General features: G+C 41.2%; 1 protein-coding gene across 4 annotated transcripts in view; it reads left to right on the forward strand.

Annotated features, from left to right (window-relative positions):
* LOC126248862 (annexin B9-like) overlaps window positions 1-14996 on the forward strand; it is a 145167-nt gene that overhangs the window by 74446 nt on the left and 55725 nt on the right. For all 4 annotated transcript variants that reach the window (XM_049950300.1, XM_049950298.1, XM_049950299.1 and 1 more), the window contains exon 6: window positions 11078-11150. In XM_049950300.1, coding sequence (XP_049806257.1) covers window positions 11078-11150 — 73 coding nt within the window. The remainder of the gene's footprint in view (window positions 1-11077; window positions 11151-14996) is intronic.

Here is a 14996-nt window from a genome sequence, read left to right on the forward strand (position 1 = left end):
GAGGTCATTGATGACCTTCATTCCAGTGACCGCTTCCCACTCCTCGTTCATCTACTGGATGGAGCACTACCTGAAGAGAAGCCACCAAGATGGATGGTCAGCAGCACTAACTGGACGCGGTTCAGCCAGCTGGCTGTGTTTGAACATTGCAACAGCATCCAGGAATGGATGGACCACATCACATGACTGATCCATGATGCCACTGACTTATCCATCCCAAAATCCTCGGGTCACCTTGAGAGGTGACATGTACCTTGGTCGACAGGTGAGTGCTGTTCAGCCATGTGGGACAGGTGTACGACTCTTCAACATGTTAAATGCCACACTACAGCAGACAACCTCATAGCCTTTAGAGTCACAAAAGCCAAGGCTTGATGCATAATTAAGGAGAGCAAGAAAAGGTCATGGCAAGCATTCCTGGACTCTGTCAACCATTCCACTTGGTCTACGAAAATATAAGAAAACTTCAGGAGGCTTTCTGGTAAATGCAGTTGTTTATCAATAACAGCGCCTGGAGCCATCTCTCAGCTGCTGGCGGAGAATTTTGCACAAACTGCTGCCAATGCCAGGCAGGATCAGCATTTTGTCACTACGGTGATACTGTAGAGAGGGGAAAATTGCACTTCAGATCCAACAATTCTGAGACTCGTGATACTGCACGGCTCTGTTGGTTGCTCTGTCATTTTCCCAGATCGTGTCCTCAAGGTCCACCTGCATCAAGAATTTACTGTCTTTGACATAGGAATATATGTGATCTTGCGGACACTGGAGCAGATGAGATGGTCTACCAGTGCTAAATTTGTCTGTTCTGATTCCTTGAGTTCGCTTCACTGTCGCCAACATTTGTACCCAGTGGGTCAAGTAATCCAGGATGCCCTTTGCCAACTACAACAGCTGGGAAAGGTGTCATTCTGCTGCATACCAGGACACATGGGTCTTGCGGGGAACAAAAGGGCAGATCTAGCAGCCAAGGAGGCGTGTAGTGATCCTCAATCATTTCAGTGTGCCATCCCCCTGCATGCTATCACCTCACTGTTGAGGTACAAAGTCATGTGTCAATGGGAAGACGAGTGGCTGGAAGTGACAGGCAATAAGTTCTGTGTAGTAATGCCCACAACTCCACTGTGGCGTACATCTTTCCAGCCTTCTTACTAGTCTTCAGAGAGGGCCCTCCAATGTGTGGTGCTTGAGCCATGCAGATAAGTGTGTGCCACATTTTATTGCACTGTGTTTTATTTTCCAACCAGTGGGCTGTGGCGGATTTTGCTAATGGATCTGCACTCTATTGTATGTAACATCCAAACAAATGTGGTTCAAGTTTTAAAGTTTTGTGGATTGTCCAACATTTTTCCCCAAGATTTTAGGGAGCTAGTTTTAATGTATCAACAGGGTGACTTGCTCACCCAAGTTTTTTTGAAGGTGGTCAGCCAGTCACATTTCCCTGTGCTTTCCTTTAGCTCTTCTGTGTTTTGTTTTCTCTGAGTTTTAATTTCATCTACAGCTTCTTTCCCGCTTTCTAAGTTGTTTCAGAGCATGTGATGTGGTGACCCTGTGGTAATTTAGATTGCACGAGTGTGCAACAATTTTAGAGTTTATCTCCAAATCAGTTGTTTAATGAGTGTAAGGGTGCTGATGACCTCGGCATTGAATGCTCATAAGATCCAAACACACACGCTAGCATATCATTAACACATTCAAAGCATTAAAATTCGGAGCACCACGGACAGTGAGTGAAGGCTCATATGCCACAATCACAATTTATAGTGAGATTGTAATTAGGAAAAGCAGCCTCGTTAATGCTGCTAAATACCTCCCCATCTGGTGATAATTTTGCCACAAACCAAGCAGATCAAACCATTTGCTCAAAAACTGGAACCTACAACTGATTATGAATCTAAGTTTTTATTTTTTTTATTGCATCACTTCTACTTGTGATTTCCATTTGCTGTGCGACGAGAACAGGGCACTTTTGTAGTGAATGAACATAATGGTTCACTTGTCAGTATAATCATATGTTGTAGGCTTGACAAAACAGCATACACTTCAGTGGAATTACTTTTAATGAACAAGGTGATATTATGGTTTCATGAATAACCAGTCTATTGTATAAGGAGAACGAGCTTTGCCCATCCTGCAAGTCAACAATGTACAGAAACAGCTCCATTTTTACAAATAAGCACAAAACGTTTTCCAAAACTTGATGATAAATTTCTTTGTTTTAGTTGGCCTACAGCTATTTCTTTCTCACCTCAAAACAGTGTTGTCTTACGAGAGATGTGATACCCACATTCTGTTCAATCCTTACTTACAATGAAATCGAGGGTGAATTGAGGAATTTTAGTGGAGGTTTAAAGTTGAAACAATGTTGCTATTCCCAATAATTCATCAAATGTGCACTTGTCTTTGGTACTGATGTATTTGGTGACAAGGCACTGCCAAATTCCATTTTTCCTTTTGAAAGAATTGGTCCCACTATTTAAGGCTTTGTATTCAAAACTTCCCCCAGAAATAAGGCTGCTGCAGCCACTGCCCACTGTTACTTTGGTTGTGTAGTAACTGCACATCCATTGTTTCTAGCCTCTGTAAAAAAATAGCTAATTTTATATTTAGCTCTAGTGGATCCTCTGCTTGTCACTTCAGTCCTCCATTGCGATAGTTGTTTTGTACTGACGAGCATGCACAGTTGCAAACAGCCCAATGGCTGGAAAACAGCTACCAACAGTTTTTGTTCTTCTCCAAGAAGTCAGCAGCAAAGGCAGTGCTCAAGTAAAACAATAATGTGTACACAACCACCACAAAATTGGGAAAGCTCGCAAAAGATGCCTATCATCAGGTTTTGGACTAAGTTTTCTGACCATATGGAACAGTTGAGGCATTTCTGTACATTATTCGCGTGTGGATTGGGCAAAGCTATCCTGCCTCACACGATGGCCTGGTTGCCCATGAAAACAGAATATTGAAGTGTTAATTAAAAGTAATTCTGCTGAAGTGTAGGCTGTTCTCTCAACCTTATGATACATACTTTCACTGACAGGTGAAGAATTAAATTCACCCATTACAGATGTGCCATTTGTCACTGCAGAGAAAACGTAATTCACAAATGGAAGTAATGTAACTGATGCCTGGATCCTTAATTGATTGAAGGCTCCAGCTTTCAAGAAAATTTGCAGGTATGTTTGGCTTGCCACAAAAATTGTCGCCATATCGCATGGTACTTAGCAATGTTAACATGGTTCCTTTTGCTAACAATATTCGCACCAAAAATGCCTTCATGCATTGCTTGTGGAGCTCTTAATTTTTGAGGCTTTCAATGGTTTTATGGTATATATCACCCTGAGGAATGCAGTGGCTTTCTTGAAGTATAAAAACAAAAAATCACAGCAAAAAATTGAAATGCGAGAATTTATATATTTGTCATTTTCAATTACTGTTAACTGTGGAAGGTTATGTAGGATTTGTGGTGCTGAAATCTACTTTTAATAAGAAATGACACGCTTATTTCTTTTGTCACTAAGAGGATATACATTATTGCCTGAAGAAGGGGAGAGGCAACCACAGGAACCAAAAGTACAGCATATGGAACTCTAACTCGTGGCTTGGGTATGCAGAAAAGGAGTGTGGTAACAGGACAAGTGCTGGTGCATAAGAGAGAGCTGTGCCTCTGAGCAGTCCCTTGTGTGATCATGCCAGAAGCATCACACGCTCCCTACACCACCCCATTGGCCAACAAGGTTGAACAACATTCACAAAAAATATCCCTTGTGCAGCACCTCACACTGTAAAAACTGTTAACACATTAACATCTTCTGCTGAAGGCAAAGGAACATTTGAGTAATAGTTACAGTTTACAAGAATTTGTTGCTATGCTCACTGACAGAAATGTACATAATTCTGGAAATAATTCTCATGCAATTCTTGGTGTAAGTGTACATCTACATCTACATACATACTAGGCAAACCACTGCATGGTGCACAGTGGAGTGTACTTTGTAACACTGCTGGTCATTTCTTTTCTCATTCCACCCACAAATTGAATGAAGGGTAAAAGACTGTCTGTATTCTCCCATACAAGCCCTAATTTCTCTTATCTTTCCTTTGTGGCACTTATTCTACGGTCAGCTTCAAATGCCATGTCACTAAATTTACTCACCAATGTTCCCCAAAAAGACTTGGTGCACAGCAGAATAATTTGGTTTCACAGGCTTAAAAATTTTATTTAAGGTCCACCTGGTGAGCCTGGAATGGAATAAGTCAGAGCTGAACCAGACAGAAATGCATACAGTGCTGTACTGCTTAGCAAGACACTGTAAGAAAACACTATGTGACTCCGCATCTGAGCACTGCTGCAAAGACAAACATTGAGCTTGATGGCCTGCAATCATTATTGAAATTACCAGAGTGAGGTAAGAAGTGCTGACTGGTCTGATAAATGTGGACAAATATACTCATGTGTCCAGAGCCTCAATGTTGTAGGCGAGGCTCAGACTCTTGTAAATAATGCAGCTTTTGGAGCACAAGAACGCATCCTGTCGTACCACCATTCTGTTCTTTTCTAAGAACCAAAGGGAATGATGGTCTAATGAGTTTCTGAGAAATCACGATGAGCTGTTTGATTGTGGCCAGCCTGCTACCTGCTTGCCAACTTACACACTGAGGCAGCCAACAGTGATGCATACCATAGCTGTGTCCAGCCAGTGCTGCCTACTGGGTCATCGCCAATGAGAGGGCTGGTGTGCAGCCTACCCTCCCCCCCCCCTCCCCCCTCCCCCCCGTTTAGTCATTGGGGTTGATCTACAAACTGCCATCTTCACACTTCACACAGATCAGCCATGGTGCATCTGCGTACCCTCCTGGCCAACTCGAGAGCATCTGCTGCAGCCTTGGTTGATCCATACTGGGTGACCAGTGTCAGCAGCACCACACACACACACCTGAGCCACTGACCTGTGGCTGTGATGTCACAACATGCTGGCAGGGCGTCAGCATTCCTTCGTGGGACGTGCACCCGTGTCCCGCCACTACCTGCAGCTTTGAAGAAGCCATACCTTTGTAAATTTTGCTTCATCAGTAAATGTATTTACAGATGATGCCATATGACTGACGCCTCCAGGCATGCACTGGACAAATCCCCCTCACACTTTAATAGACCTTGTCATTACAGTGCAATCTGTAGCTCTGATACACTTCGTCGTTGTCGGAACGTGGTTCTGGGTCACTATAGAATGTTACTTTAATGCCAGGGATTTCCATTTGAATTCCCAAAATATTTGTATGATGATTGAACCTACTAGTAACAAATCTAGCAGCCCACCTTTTGAACTGTTTAGATGTTTTTCTTTAATTTGACCTGGTGGGGATCCAGACAGTTGAGCGGTATTCAAGAATATGTCACACTGGTGTTCTGTATGCGCTCTCTCTACAGATCGCAAAAAAATTAAGCTAAAATTATCCTAATAAACCAAAGTCGACCATTTGCATTCACTACTATAGTCCTTACAAGCTCGTTCGATTTCATATCGCTTCCCGATGTTATGCCTAGATATTCAATCAATGTGATGTTGAGCAGCACATTACGGGATTGTTTTTTCCTATTCATTTGCATTAACTTTCAGGTTTCTACTTTTGTAACTAGCTGCTTTTCATTATAAAAACTAGAAATTTTATCTGAGCCATCTTATATCTTTTTATAGTTGCTCGACAGCAATACTTCCTCATAAACTACACCGTCATCAATAAAGTCGGAGATTGCTACTCACCCTCTCCTTCAGATCATTTGTGTCAACAGAGAATAATACTGGTCCTATCACACTTTCCTATGTCACTCCTGAAAATACTCCTGTCTCTGATGAACACCCTCTGTCTAGAGCAACATACTAGGTTCTACTACCTTAGAAGTCTTTGAGCCACTCACATACCTGGGATCCTATTCTGTATGCTCGTACCTTCATTAACAGTCTGCAGTGGGGTACCATGTCAAATGATTTTCAGATCTCGAAATGTGGAATCTGCCTGTTGCTCTTAATCCATAGTTCGCAGGATATTGTGAGAAAAGGACTATTTGATTTTCAGACAAGCAATGCTTTCCAAATCCTTGCCACCTACTGCCAGGTATTCCATAACAGCGACCTCAGTAGTCATTAGACATTGTAAGAGAGCAGAATGGGGCACTCCGCGGAACTCATGGACTTTGAACGTCATCAAGTGTCACTGGTGTCGTACGTCTGTACGTGAGATTTCCACACTTCTAAACATCCCTAGGTCCACTGTTTCTGATGTGATAGTGAAGTGGAAATGCAAAGGGACACATACAGCACAAAAGCGTACAGGCCGACCTCGTCTGTTGACTGACAGACACCGCCGACAGTTGAAGAGGGTCGTAATGTGTAGTAGACAGACATTTATCCAGTCAATCACACAGGAATTCCAAACTGCATCAGGATCCACTGCAAGTACTATGACAGTTAGGTGGGAGGTGAGAGAACTTGGATTTCACAGTCGAGCGGGTGCGCTCATAAGCTGCACATCACGCCGGTAAATGCCAAATGACGCCTCGCTTGGTGTAAGGAGCATAAACATTGGACAATGGAACAGTGGTAAAATGTTGTGTGGCATGATGAATCACGGTACACAATGTGGCGATCCGATGGCTGGGTGTGGGTATGGCAAATGCCCAGTGAACGTCATCTGCCAGCATGTGTAGTGGAAGCAGTAAAATTCGGAGGCAGTGGTGTTATGGTGTGATCATGTTTTTCATGGAGGGGGCTTGCATCCCTTGTAGTTCTGCGTGGCACTATCACAGCACAGGCCTACATTGATGTTTTAAGCACCTTCTTGCTTCCCACTGTTGAAGAGCAATTCGGGGATGGCGATTGCATCTTTCAACGTGATTGAGTACCTGTTCATAATGCACGACCTGTGGCAGAGTGGTTACATGACAATAACATCCCTGTAATGACTGTCCTGACTCGAATCCTATAGAACACCTTTGGGACGTTTTGGAACGCAGACTTCGTGCCAGGCCTCACCGACAAACATTGATATCTCTCGTCAGTGTACTACTCCATGAAGAATGAGCTGCCATTCCCCAAGAAACCTTCCAGCACCTGACTGAACGTATGCCTGTGAGAGTGGACACAGTCATCAAGGCTAAGCATGGGGAACACCATATTGAATTCCAGCGTTACCGATGGAGGGCGCCAGCAACTTTTAATTAATTTTCAGCCAGGTGTCCGGATACTTTTGATCACATAGTGTATACAGGAGTCAACTACCCTTTTTGCCAGTCTCTCGGGATGCTGTGCTGGGCAAGAGATTAGTGATAAATGCAAGCTAAATAAGAGGCCAGTGCTGTAGACTACTATTCATAAACCTGAATTGTGATTCCATCTGGACCTGACAACTTTCTTGTTTTCAACTCTTTCAGTTGCTTCTCTACACCAGGGGCCCCTATTACTACATCCTTCTTATGGGAATTTATGCGTTAGTCAAATGAAGGTATGTTTGTACCATTCTCCTGTGTGAACAATTTCTTAAACATGAAATTTAAAACTTCAGGTTTCCTTTTGCTACCTTTGATTGCCACACCAGGCTGGTCAACAAGTGAATGGATAGAATCCTTATAACCGCTTAGCTGTTTTACAAAGGACTAGAATTTTGTCGGGTTTTCAGCAAGCTCTTTTGCTAAGGTATGATGGTGGTAGTTGTTGCATGCCTCGCACATTAATCTTTTAACAGACACATGAAACTCTACTTACTTTTGCCTATCATCATTTGCGCGTTGTCTTTTGAACTGAGAGTGCAGCAGCCTTTGCTTCATCGGCATTTCCTGAATTTTGTTATTAAATCACAATGGGTCTTTCCCATGCTTAATCTGCTGACTCGGTACATACTTCTCCAGAGCATGATTTACAATGTGTTTAAACTTTGCCTGTAATTCCTCCACATTCATCATATTGGTACTCATTCATTGTCTAAGTGATATGCTAACAACTGCTTATCTGCTCTTTGTAGCAAAAGTGTTGTCCTGGCTGTATTGGTAGTTTGATTAACTTTTGTAACCACCATTGCTATGATATCATGATCACTGATCCTTGTCTTATACTGACACCACTGATAAGGTCAGGCCTATTTGTAGCTAGAAGTTTCAGAAATCGGCAGTAGAAACCACCACAGAGTCAACGAAGCCTTTGTTTGAGACACTCCACTTGCCTCCAAAGCAGAGGACCATGATCAACTCTGGAAACAATGATGCAGATTGTGAGTGTTGTGCTTGGGCCCCATGTGCAAAGCCACAAATCTTCATCACTTCTGCCAGCCACTCGTCACCATACCCACTTCTTTCCATTCGAGCTCCTCCCCCTCCTGGTCCCAGCTATTTTCCCAATGCCATTTTTGTTTACAAAATATGACAGTATACAGTACATGCAATGTGTTACAGCAGTGGAAGGGACCTCTAACCACAAGAGACAGTGCCACAAGCTCCTCCAAAAAATCACAACACAACACAACACAACACAACACAACACAACACCACACACACACACACACACACACACACACACACACACACACACACACACACACACGTCATACTAACAAATGTAAATCCACCTGATGATGGAGGTTTAAACCTTTGAAACACGTTGTGGAGATAAAACAATGACTGGTAACAGTAAACTTGTAGTTTCATTTAATGTCAATAACAGTCATAGGAAAGCCTAACAAAAAATGTTCGAGTTTGGAGAACAGTTCTCTCTCTGCTCTTACTTTTGCTTCCTCGTTCTTCCCCTCCCTGGCCATCACATAAGTTTCGTGAAGTTGATGTACTTAGTAAGACACACTCTGGTTCCCTACTGATTAAAACCTCTTCTGCATGTCAGTCGGCTTTCCTTTGTGCTTGGGAGTGCTTAGGAGACATACCGGTGAGCATTACTCCACTCTGCTCTGATATGGCTCTACACAGCATTGGTCCAGTCCCACCTAGATTATTCGAGTCTCACATACTGCTTGGGATAACCTTCAACATTACAGGTGCTGGACTTGATACACCATTGTGGGTTACAACTGGAGACTGGTCCCTTTCGGAATCGCTGTGTGATCAGCCTCCTAGTGGAGGCAGGGGTTCCACCATTGCAGGTTCTGCACAAACAACAGTTAATTGCTTTTTTTCCCCCTCTCTCTCCTGAACTCCAGCTTTCCCCTGTCCACAGGTCTGTCCTTGACCTGTCACGAGGTTCAAAAGACTCGGCTCGTGCTGAAGGCCCCTGTCACCAAATTTTCTCCATTATCAGTGTGTTTTGGGGTTTGGAAGTAGTCTATACTGATGGCTCAATGGTTGACAGTCTTGCTGGCTTTGCTTAGGTTCATGCGGGATGTAATGAACTCTGCTCCTTGTCAGATAGCTGCAGTGTTTCTACTGTGGAGTTGGTAGCTATCTCTCATGCTCCTGAGCATATCCGTTCCTGCACCAGTGAGTCCTTCCTCATCTGTTGTGACTCTTTTAGCTGTTTACAAGACCTTAACCAATGTTACCATTGCCATCCCATGGCCCTGACTATCCAGGATTCCCTTTTCTCACTCAAACAATTTGGACACTCGGTGGTCTTCATCTGAACCCCGGGTCACATTGGGATTCTGGGAAATGAACTTGCTGACCGGTTGGTCAAATTGGCTACTGGCAAGCCACTTATCAAGACTGGTATTCTGAAATTGGGTCTTGGTTTGGTATTATGCCATTAAGTTCTAAGTGTTTGGAATATGGAATGGCATACTCTGACTTTGCCGAACTGTGGGGGTAAAGGAGACAACAGATTTGTGGAGATCCTCCATGCGGGCATCTCGCAAGAACTTCTTTGTCCTTTGCTGGCTTCGTATTTGCCATACTTGGCGAACTCAATGGTCATCTCCTCCATCATGAGCATCTGCAGGACCTTTATTTATCAGTTTCGATGACTGGAAGCTATTTTGAATGCCAAAGGTTTTCCTACACCGTATTAGGCTTGGTAACATGGTTTGGTTTTGGCATTCCCATATTTTTGTCCACTCCCAGTACATCTTGTTATACAAAGCTGAAGTATTCCTGGAAAAGACTGTACACCAGTAAAAACAATACAATGCACACTGAAAGATTGTTTGGAAGAAAAAACAAACTAAAGAAATTTAGAGATTATGCAGTGCAGTTATTGTCAAGATATACATGTTTTAGTCTTTGCATCAGTCATCTAGGGGTGATAGAATGCCATGGGGGAATGACTTTTGTTAGAGACAAAATGTTCACCAGTACTTCCCAGTGACACTAGCATCTTTTAATACTGGTTGTGCCCCTGAGAGGTGTTCATATGCATTGTATGTTGCCTATAAACCATTCATCTGCTCCATATGAAGGGGGATAGGCAGAGTTCCTGGTTCACTTCTAAAATATTTTTCTCTTCTAGAGACACTAATTCCTAAGGTTTTCTTCTTGAAAATCACTCTGGTGGTTTACTGGCATAGGTAGTATGCAGATGCAGCACACCTGTTCAGTAGACCCTGATAGTTCGGTGATATTTCACTGTCGCAGGGCCGATGAGATTAACAAAAAGGTACTTAACACCGCCAGACAGTGTCGGCAAACATTTTGTCTCTAACAAAGGTTGCTCCCCATGACATGATCTATCACCCCTAGATGATTTTTTTGAAAGACTGTGAAACACTCTGTATAAATGAAATCTGTTATTTGAAGATAAGACATGAAATGGATAACCCCATTGCTGGTCTTGAATCCAATTTGTATTCTGACACAGTGGCATCTGAATGCAGTAGACTGAAGTGCTGTGGTATATAAATACTAATTGATTCAATAATTGACACTCAGAAATTAAAATATTCCATAACACTGCAAGAATGAAACTAGGAGATTTTAGGGTGCACACACAAGAATGAAAGAACTGATTCAGTTTGAAGTCTGTGCTACTATAATGCTTAATGAGAAATTGCCAAATATTGATTTTTTTTTATTTGTATTTATTTTGAAATCTTGACCGTTGCTCTTAGAAATCAATCCTTTGTTTATAATATCCTTTCTCATTTCATTAAACAGGCAAACAGGGATGAAAATACAGATGTGGATGAGACAGCAGCCCAACAAGATGCAAACGCACTTTTTGAAGCAGGTATTTTTGCTTGAAATCATGAGTAATTGAAGATTTTTTTTTAGTTAGAAAATGGAAAATAAGCTGTACTTCTCTACTTTGTATTTTACATCATATCAATCTGTACAGCTGTTTGCATTTCAGTATTTGTCATGCCCAACAGCAGAAAGCCTTATCATGCCACGAGTTCGAATTAGATCAGATTTTGGCACTATTGCTGTAATCAGTGAAATTTTCTGAATGTATCTAAAAGAATGGTGTATATACGAGGGGCGGTTCAGAAAGTAACCTCCGATTGGTCACAGTGCGGGTTGTGGAGGGAGTAGCGACGCCATCTGTGCGTTCACGCACTCAACAGGTCAGTCGGCATCAAGCCGTGGTCGAGTGAACGTCGTACCTGCGCTAGTTTAGTTTTTGTGGCAGTTTGAAATGTGTACTGCAATAGAAAACCCCGCCAAATGTGAAGTGCGCGCTGTCATAAAGTTTTTTACAGCCAAAGGATATTCTGCAGCAGCTATTCATCGTGAGCTTTGTGCCGTGTACGGACCAAGAGTTATGAGTGAAGGAGTTGTCCGTGAATGAGTACGTTTATTTAAAAGTGGACGAGAAAACATTCATGATGAAGAGAGGAGTGGTAGACCATCATTGGTGACTGACGAACTCGTTCAGACAGTTGATGCAAAAGTTCGTGAAAATCGACGTTTCTCAATGTTGGAGTTGTCTACTGGTTTTCCACAGATTTCTAAGACACTCTTGTACGAGATAGTGACAGCAAGATTGGGTTACCATAAGTTCTGTGCACGATGGGTGCCCAAAATTCTTACCGACCACCACAAAACTCAAAGAATGGCCTCTGCATTAGACTTTGTCACGTTATGAGGACGAAGGAGAACCATTGTTAAACAGAATAGTGACCGGTGACGAAACCTGGATTAAGTACGTGAACCCTGAGACAAAAGAACAATCAAAGATGTGGGCACATTCAAATTCGCCTACCAAACCAAGAAAAGCCTCGCAAGATTTTTCTGCCAGAAAACTGATGGCAACGGTGTTTTGGGATGCCAAAGGGGTGTTGTTGGTTGAATTCATGGAACGTGGTACGACCATTAATCAAGACGTGTACTGTGAAACAATAAAAAAGTTAAGATGGGCTATACAGAACAAAAGCCGTGGTATGCTGACTTCCGGTATCGTTTTTTTGCACGATAACGCCCTTCCTCACTCTGCTCGCAGAACAACGGCCCTTCTTGAGTCCTTCAAGTGGGACGTTATCAACCATCCACCTTACAGCCCAGACCTGGCGCCAAGTGATTATCACCTCTTCATGCATTTGAAGAAATGGCTCGGGTCACAGCGGTTTGATGACGACGAAGAGCTCAAAGATGCGGTCACAGGCTGGCTCCAGGCACAAGCGGGTGATTTTTATGCAGAAGGAATTTCAAAGCTTGTGAAGAGATACGATAAGTGCCTCAATCGCTATGGAGACTATGTAGAAAAATAGTGCAAAGATGTAGTTGTAAGATGTATATATTAAAATATTTTTATTTAACTTGGTGTATTTTTTTAAATCAACCGGAGGTTACTTTCTGAACGGCCCTCGTATTTGCGCTTCATTTGAACTCGGTCACTAACAATAAATGAGAGAATATAGATGAATGTACAACCCAAGTTACGGATTTAATTGAAATATAAATTTCCTGCTCATCAGAAAAGTGTATAAGAAATTATACTGTCACATTAAAATGTGATGGCAGCAGAGTCGAATGAAATGAGTAATGTTCATTTAGAAATTCTTACATTAGATGTGTAAATGTAACCCTGCTCCCTCTCCCAAAGAGCCAATATTCTTTGAGATGTAGTTTGTCTTACACTACTAAATGAAATACTGTTTGTATTGTGCCAGACATGTTACACTACTTTGTAATACATATTATACATGTTTGGTTTTGTATCTAATAATTGCATTATATGATAATTACATATATGTTATTACATTGCTGTTGTTTGCTATTATCTTGTTGTTAGATGAGAAACAACTTATAACACAAGTTTTGTGAGGTTAAAGTACTATTTATTTCTGCTTACTTTTTGTGATTTTACTAGTGCCACCATAGAGATGTACTTAGTTGGTCTGCAAACACAAATGCTTCACAAATAAAAAGAAACACAATGTGTATTGTGCAAGACAAGCAGCCTTTCACTTAGTTGCATTAGACAAACCCCATCTCAAAGAACATGGGGGGGGGGGGGGGGGGGGGGTAGGACCTCAAAAAGGCCGACTTGGAGCAGGAGAAGCATCCCAGGACATTTTAATTTCCACTGTCTATACTTTTACAAATAAATTCACAAAACTTTGTCAGCATGACCAGGAAGGATTCAGGATTCACACTCATAGCAGTGGAAGTTAAAAAACACAATAAAGTATTTTTTCTTACATGTGAAATTTCGTCATTTTTTTCACTTACTGTTGGCTGCTGCTATAGGTATACTTTTCTTCATGAGTAAGAGAGATTCTTCAATGAATTCTGCATAGCATACAAACCATACTTACAGGTGTATGAAACTGTAGAATTTTCCAAATCTATTAAAAACTGTGGTAAAAATTGAGATAATTAACTATAAAATTTGAGATTTTTCTAAACATGAAGTTTAAAATGTAACACCTCATTCATTTTTTCATAAACTGAATAAATTCTAGAGTTACTTACTCCTGTAAGTATGGTTTGTATGCTGTGCAAAATTCATCAAAGAATTTCTCTTACTGATGAAGAAAAGTGTACCAATAGCAACAAATGCAGCAAATAGTAAGTGGAAAAATGATGAAATTGCACATGTAAAAAAATTATTTTGTTATGTTTTGAGCTTCCACTGCTACAAATGTGATTCCTGAATCCTTCCTGGTCATGCTGACAAAGTTTTATGAATTCATTTGTAAAATTATAGACAGTGGAAATTGGAACATCCTGCAGTGCCTCTCCTGCTCCAAGTTGACCCGTTTGACATCCTACCCCCGGTAAACAGCATTGTGAATTGTGCTTTGTTAGTCTCATATCATACATATCCTAAATCAGATGATTCAGGTACAGAAGACACGTCAAAATTGTGGTAAAATTTCATTATAACCAGAACAGCTGATGTTCATAACAGCATCCTAATGATAGTTTTGTTAAATGTACGTACAATTAAAAATATCTATGTTGAAATTTCCCCTTACTCAAATTATCATTTCATCTGTAGCAGTTCCGCCTGCTTTGTTTCTTCGTTTGTTGCTCTCGGTGTCAATGTACTGCGTTGCTACACTGGCTGAAAAATGGGGTTTGTAATTTGGATGCTGACTACAGTAAATGATGTAGCCGACAGGTGCACAACTGTGTTTCGCTTGACTTTTACTTTCACTTTGCACAATCCCCCAATAATTACTCGGTTATATAAGTATGACCAGTGCACTATTGTTTAAACTTTCCATAAGCCTCGTTAATAGTTTGCAGGCGAACCTAAACATACTGCTACAATATTTCAAAGTTTAATTTACAGAAATTACAATTAAAACCTAACTCATTAAATTAACTAAATATATAGAAAAATTGTGTCTTTTTAACAGTTTCTTCTACTACAAGGGTTAAGCCGAATTATTTGTTTAAATGATGAAATTAACAAATATAGTCATGCAAACAATACTTTTGATGAAACTGTCAATTACTTTGGAATTAATTAAGAGCTGGCTTTGCTAACATGTTTTTGAATACAGCCAAATAGATACTAGCGTTTCGTCTTCCAAATGTTTATAATTAGTGCAGAATTTATATTTGTTCATTTGTCAACAATAGAATTTAAGTTACAAAACAATTACTGATTTCACTCTATAAC

This window comes from Schistocerca nitens, chromosome 3 (assembly GCF_023898315.1).
Source record: "Schistocerca nitens isolate TAMUIC-IGC-003100 chromosome 3, iqSchNite1.1, whole genome shotgun sequence".
NCBI classification, from domain to species: domain Eukaryota; kingdom Metazoa; phylum Arthropoda; class Insecta; order Orthoptera; family Acrididae; genus Schistocerca; species Schistocerca nitens.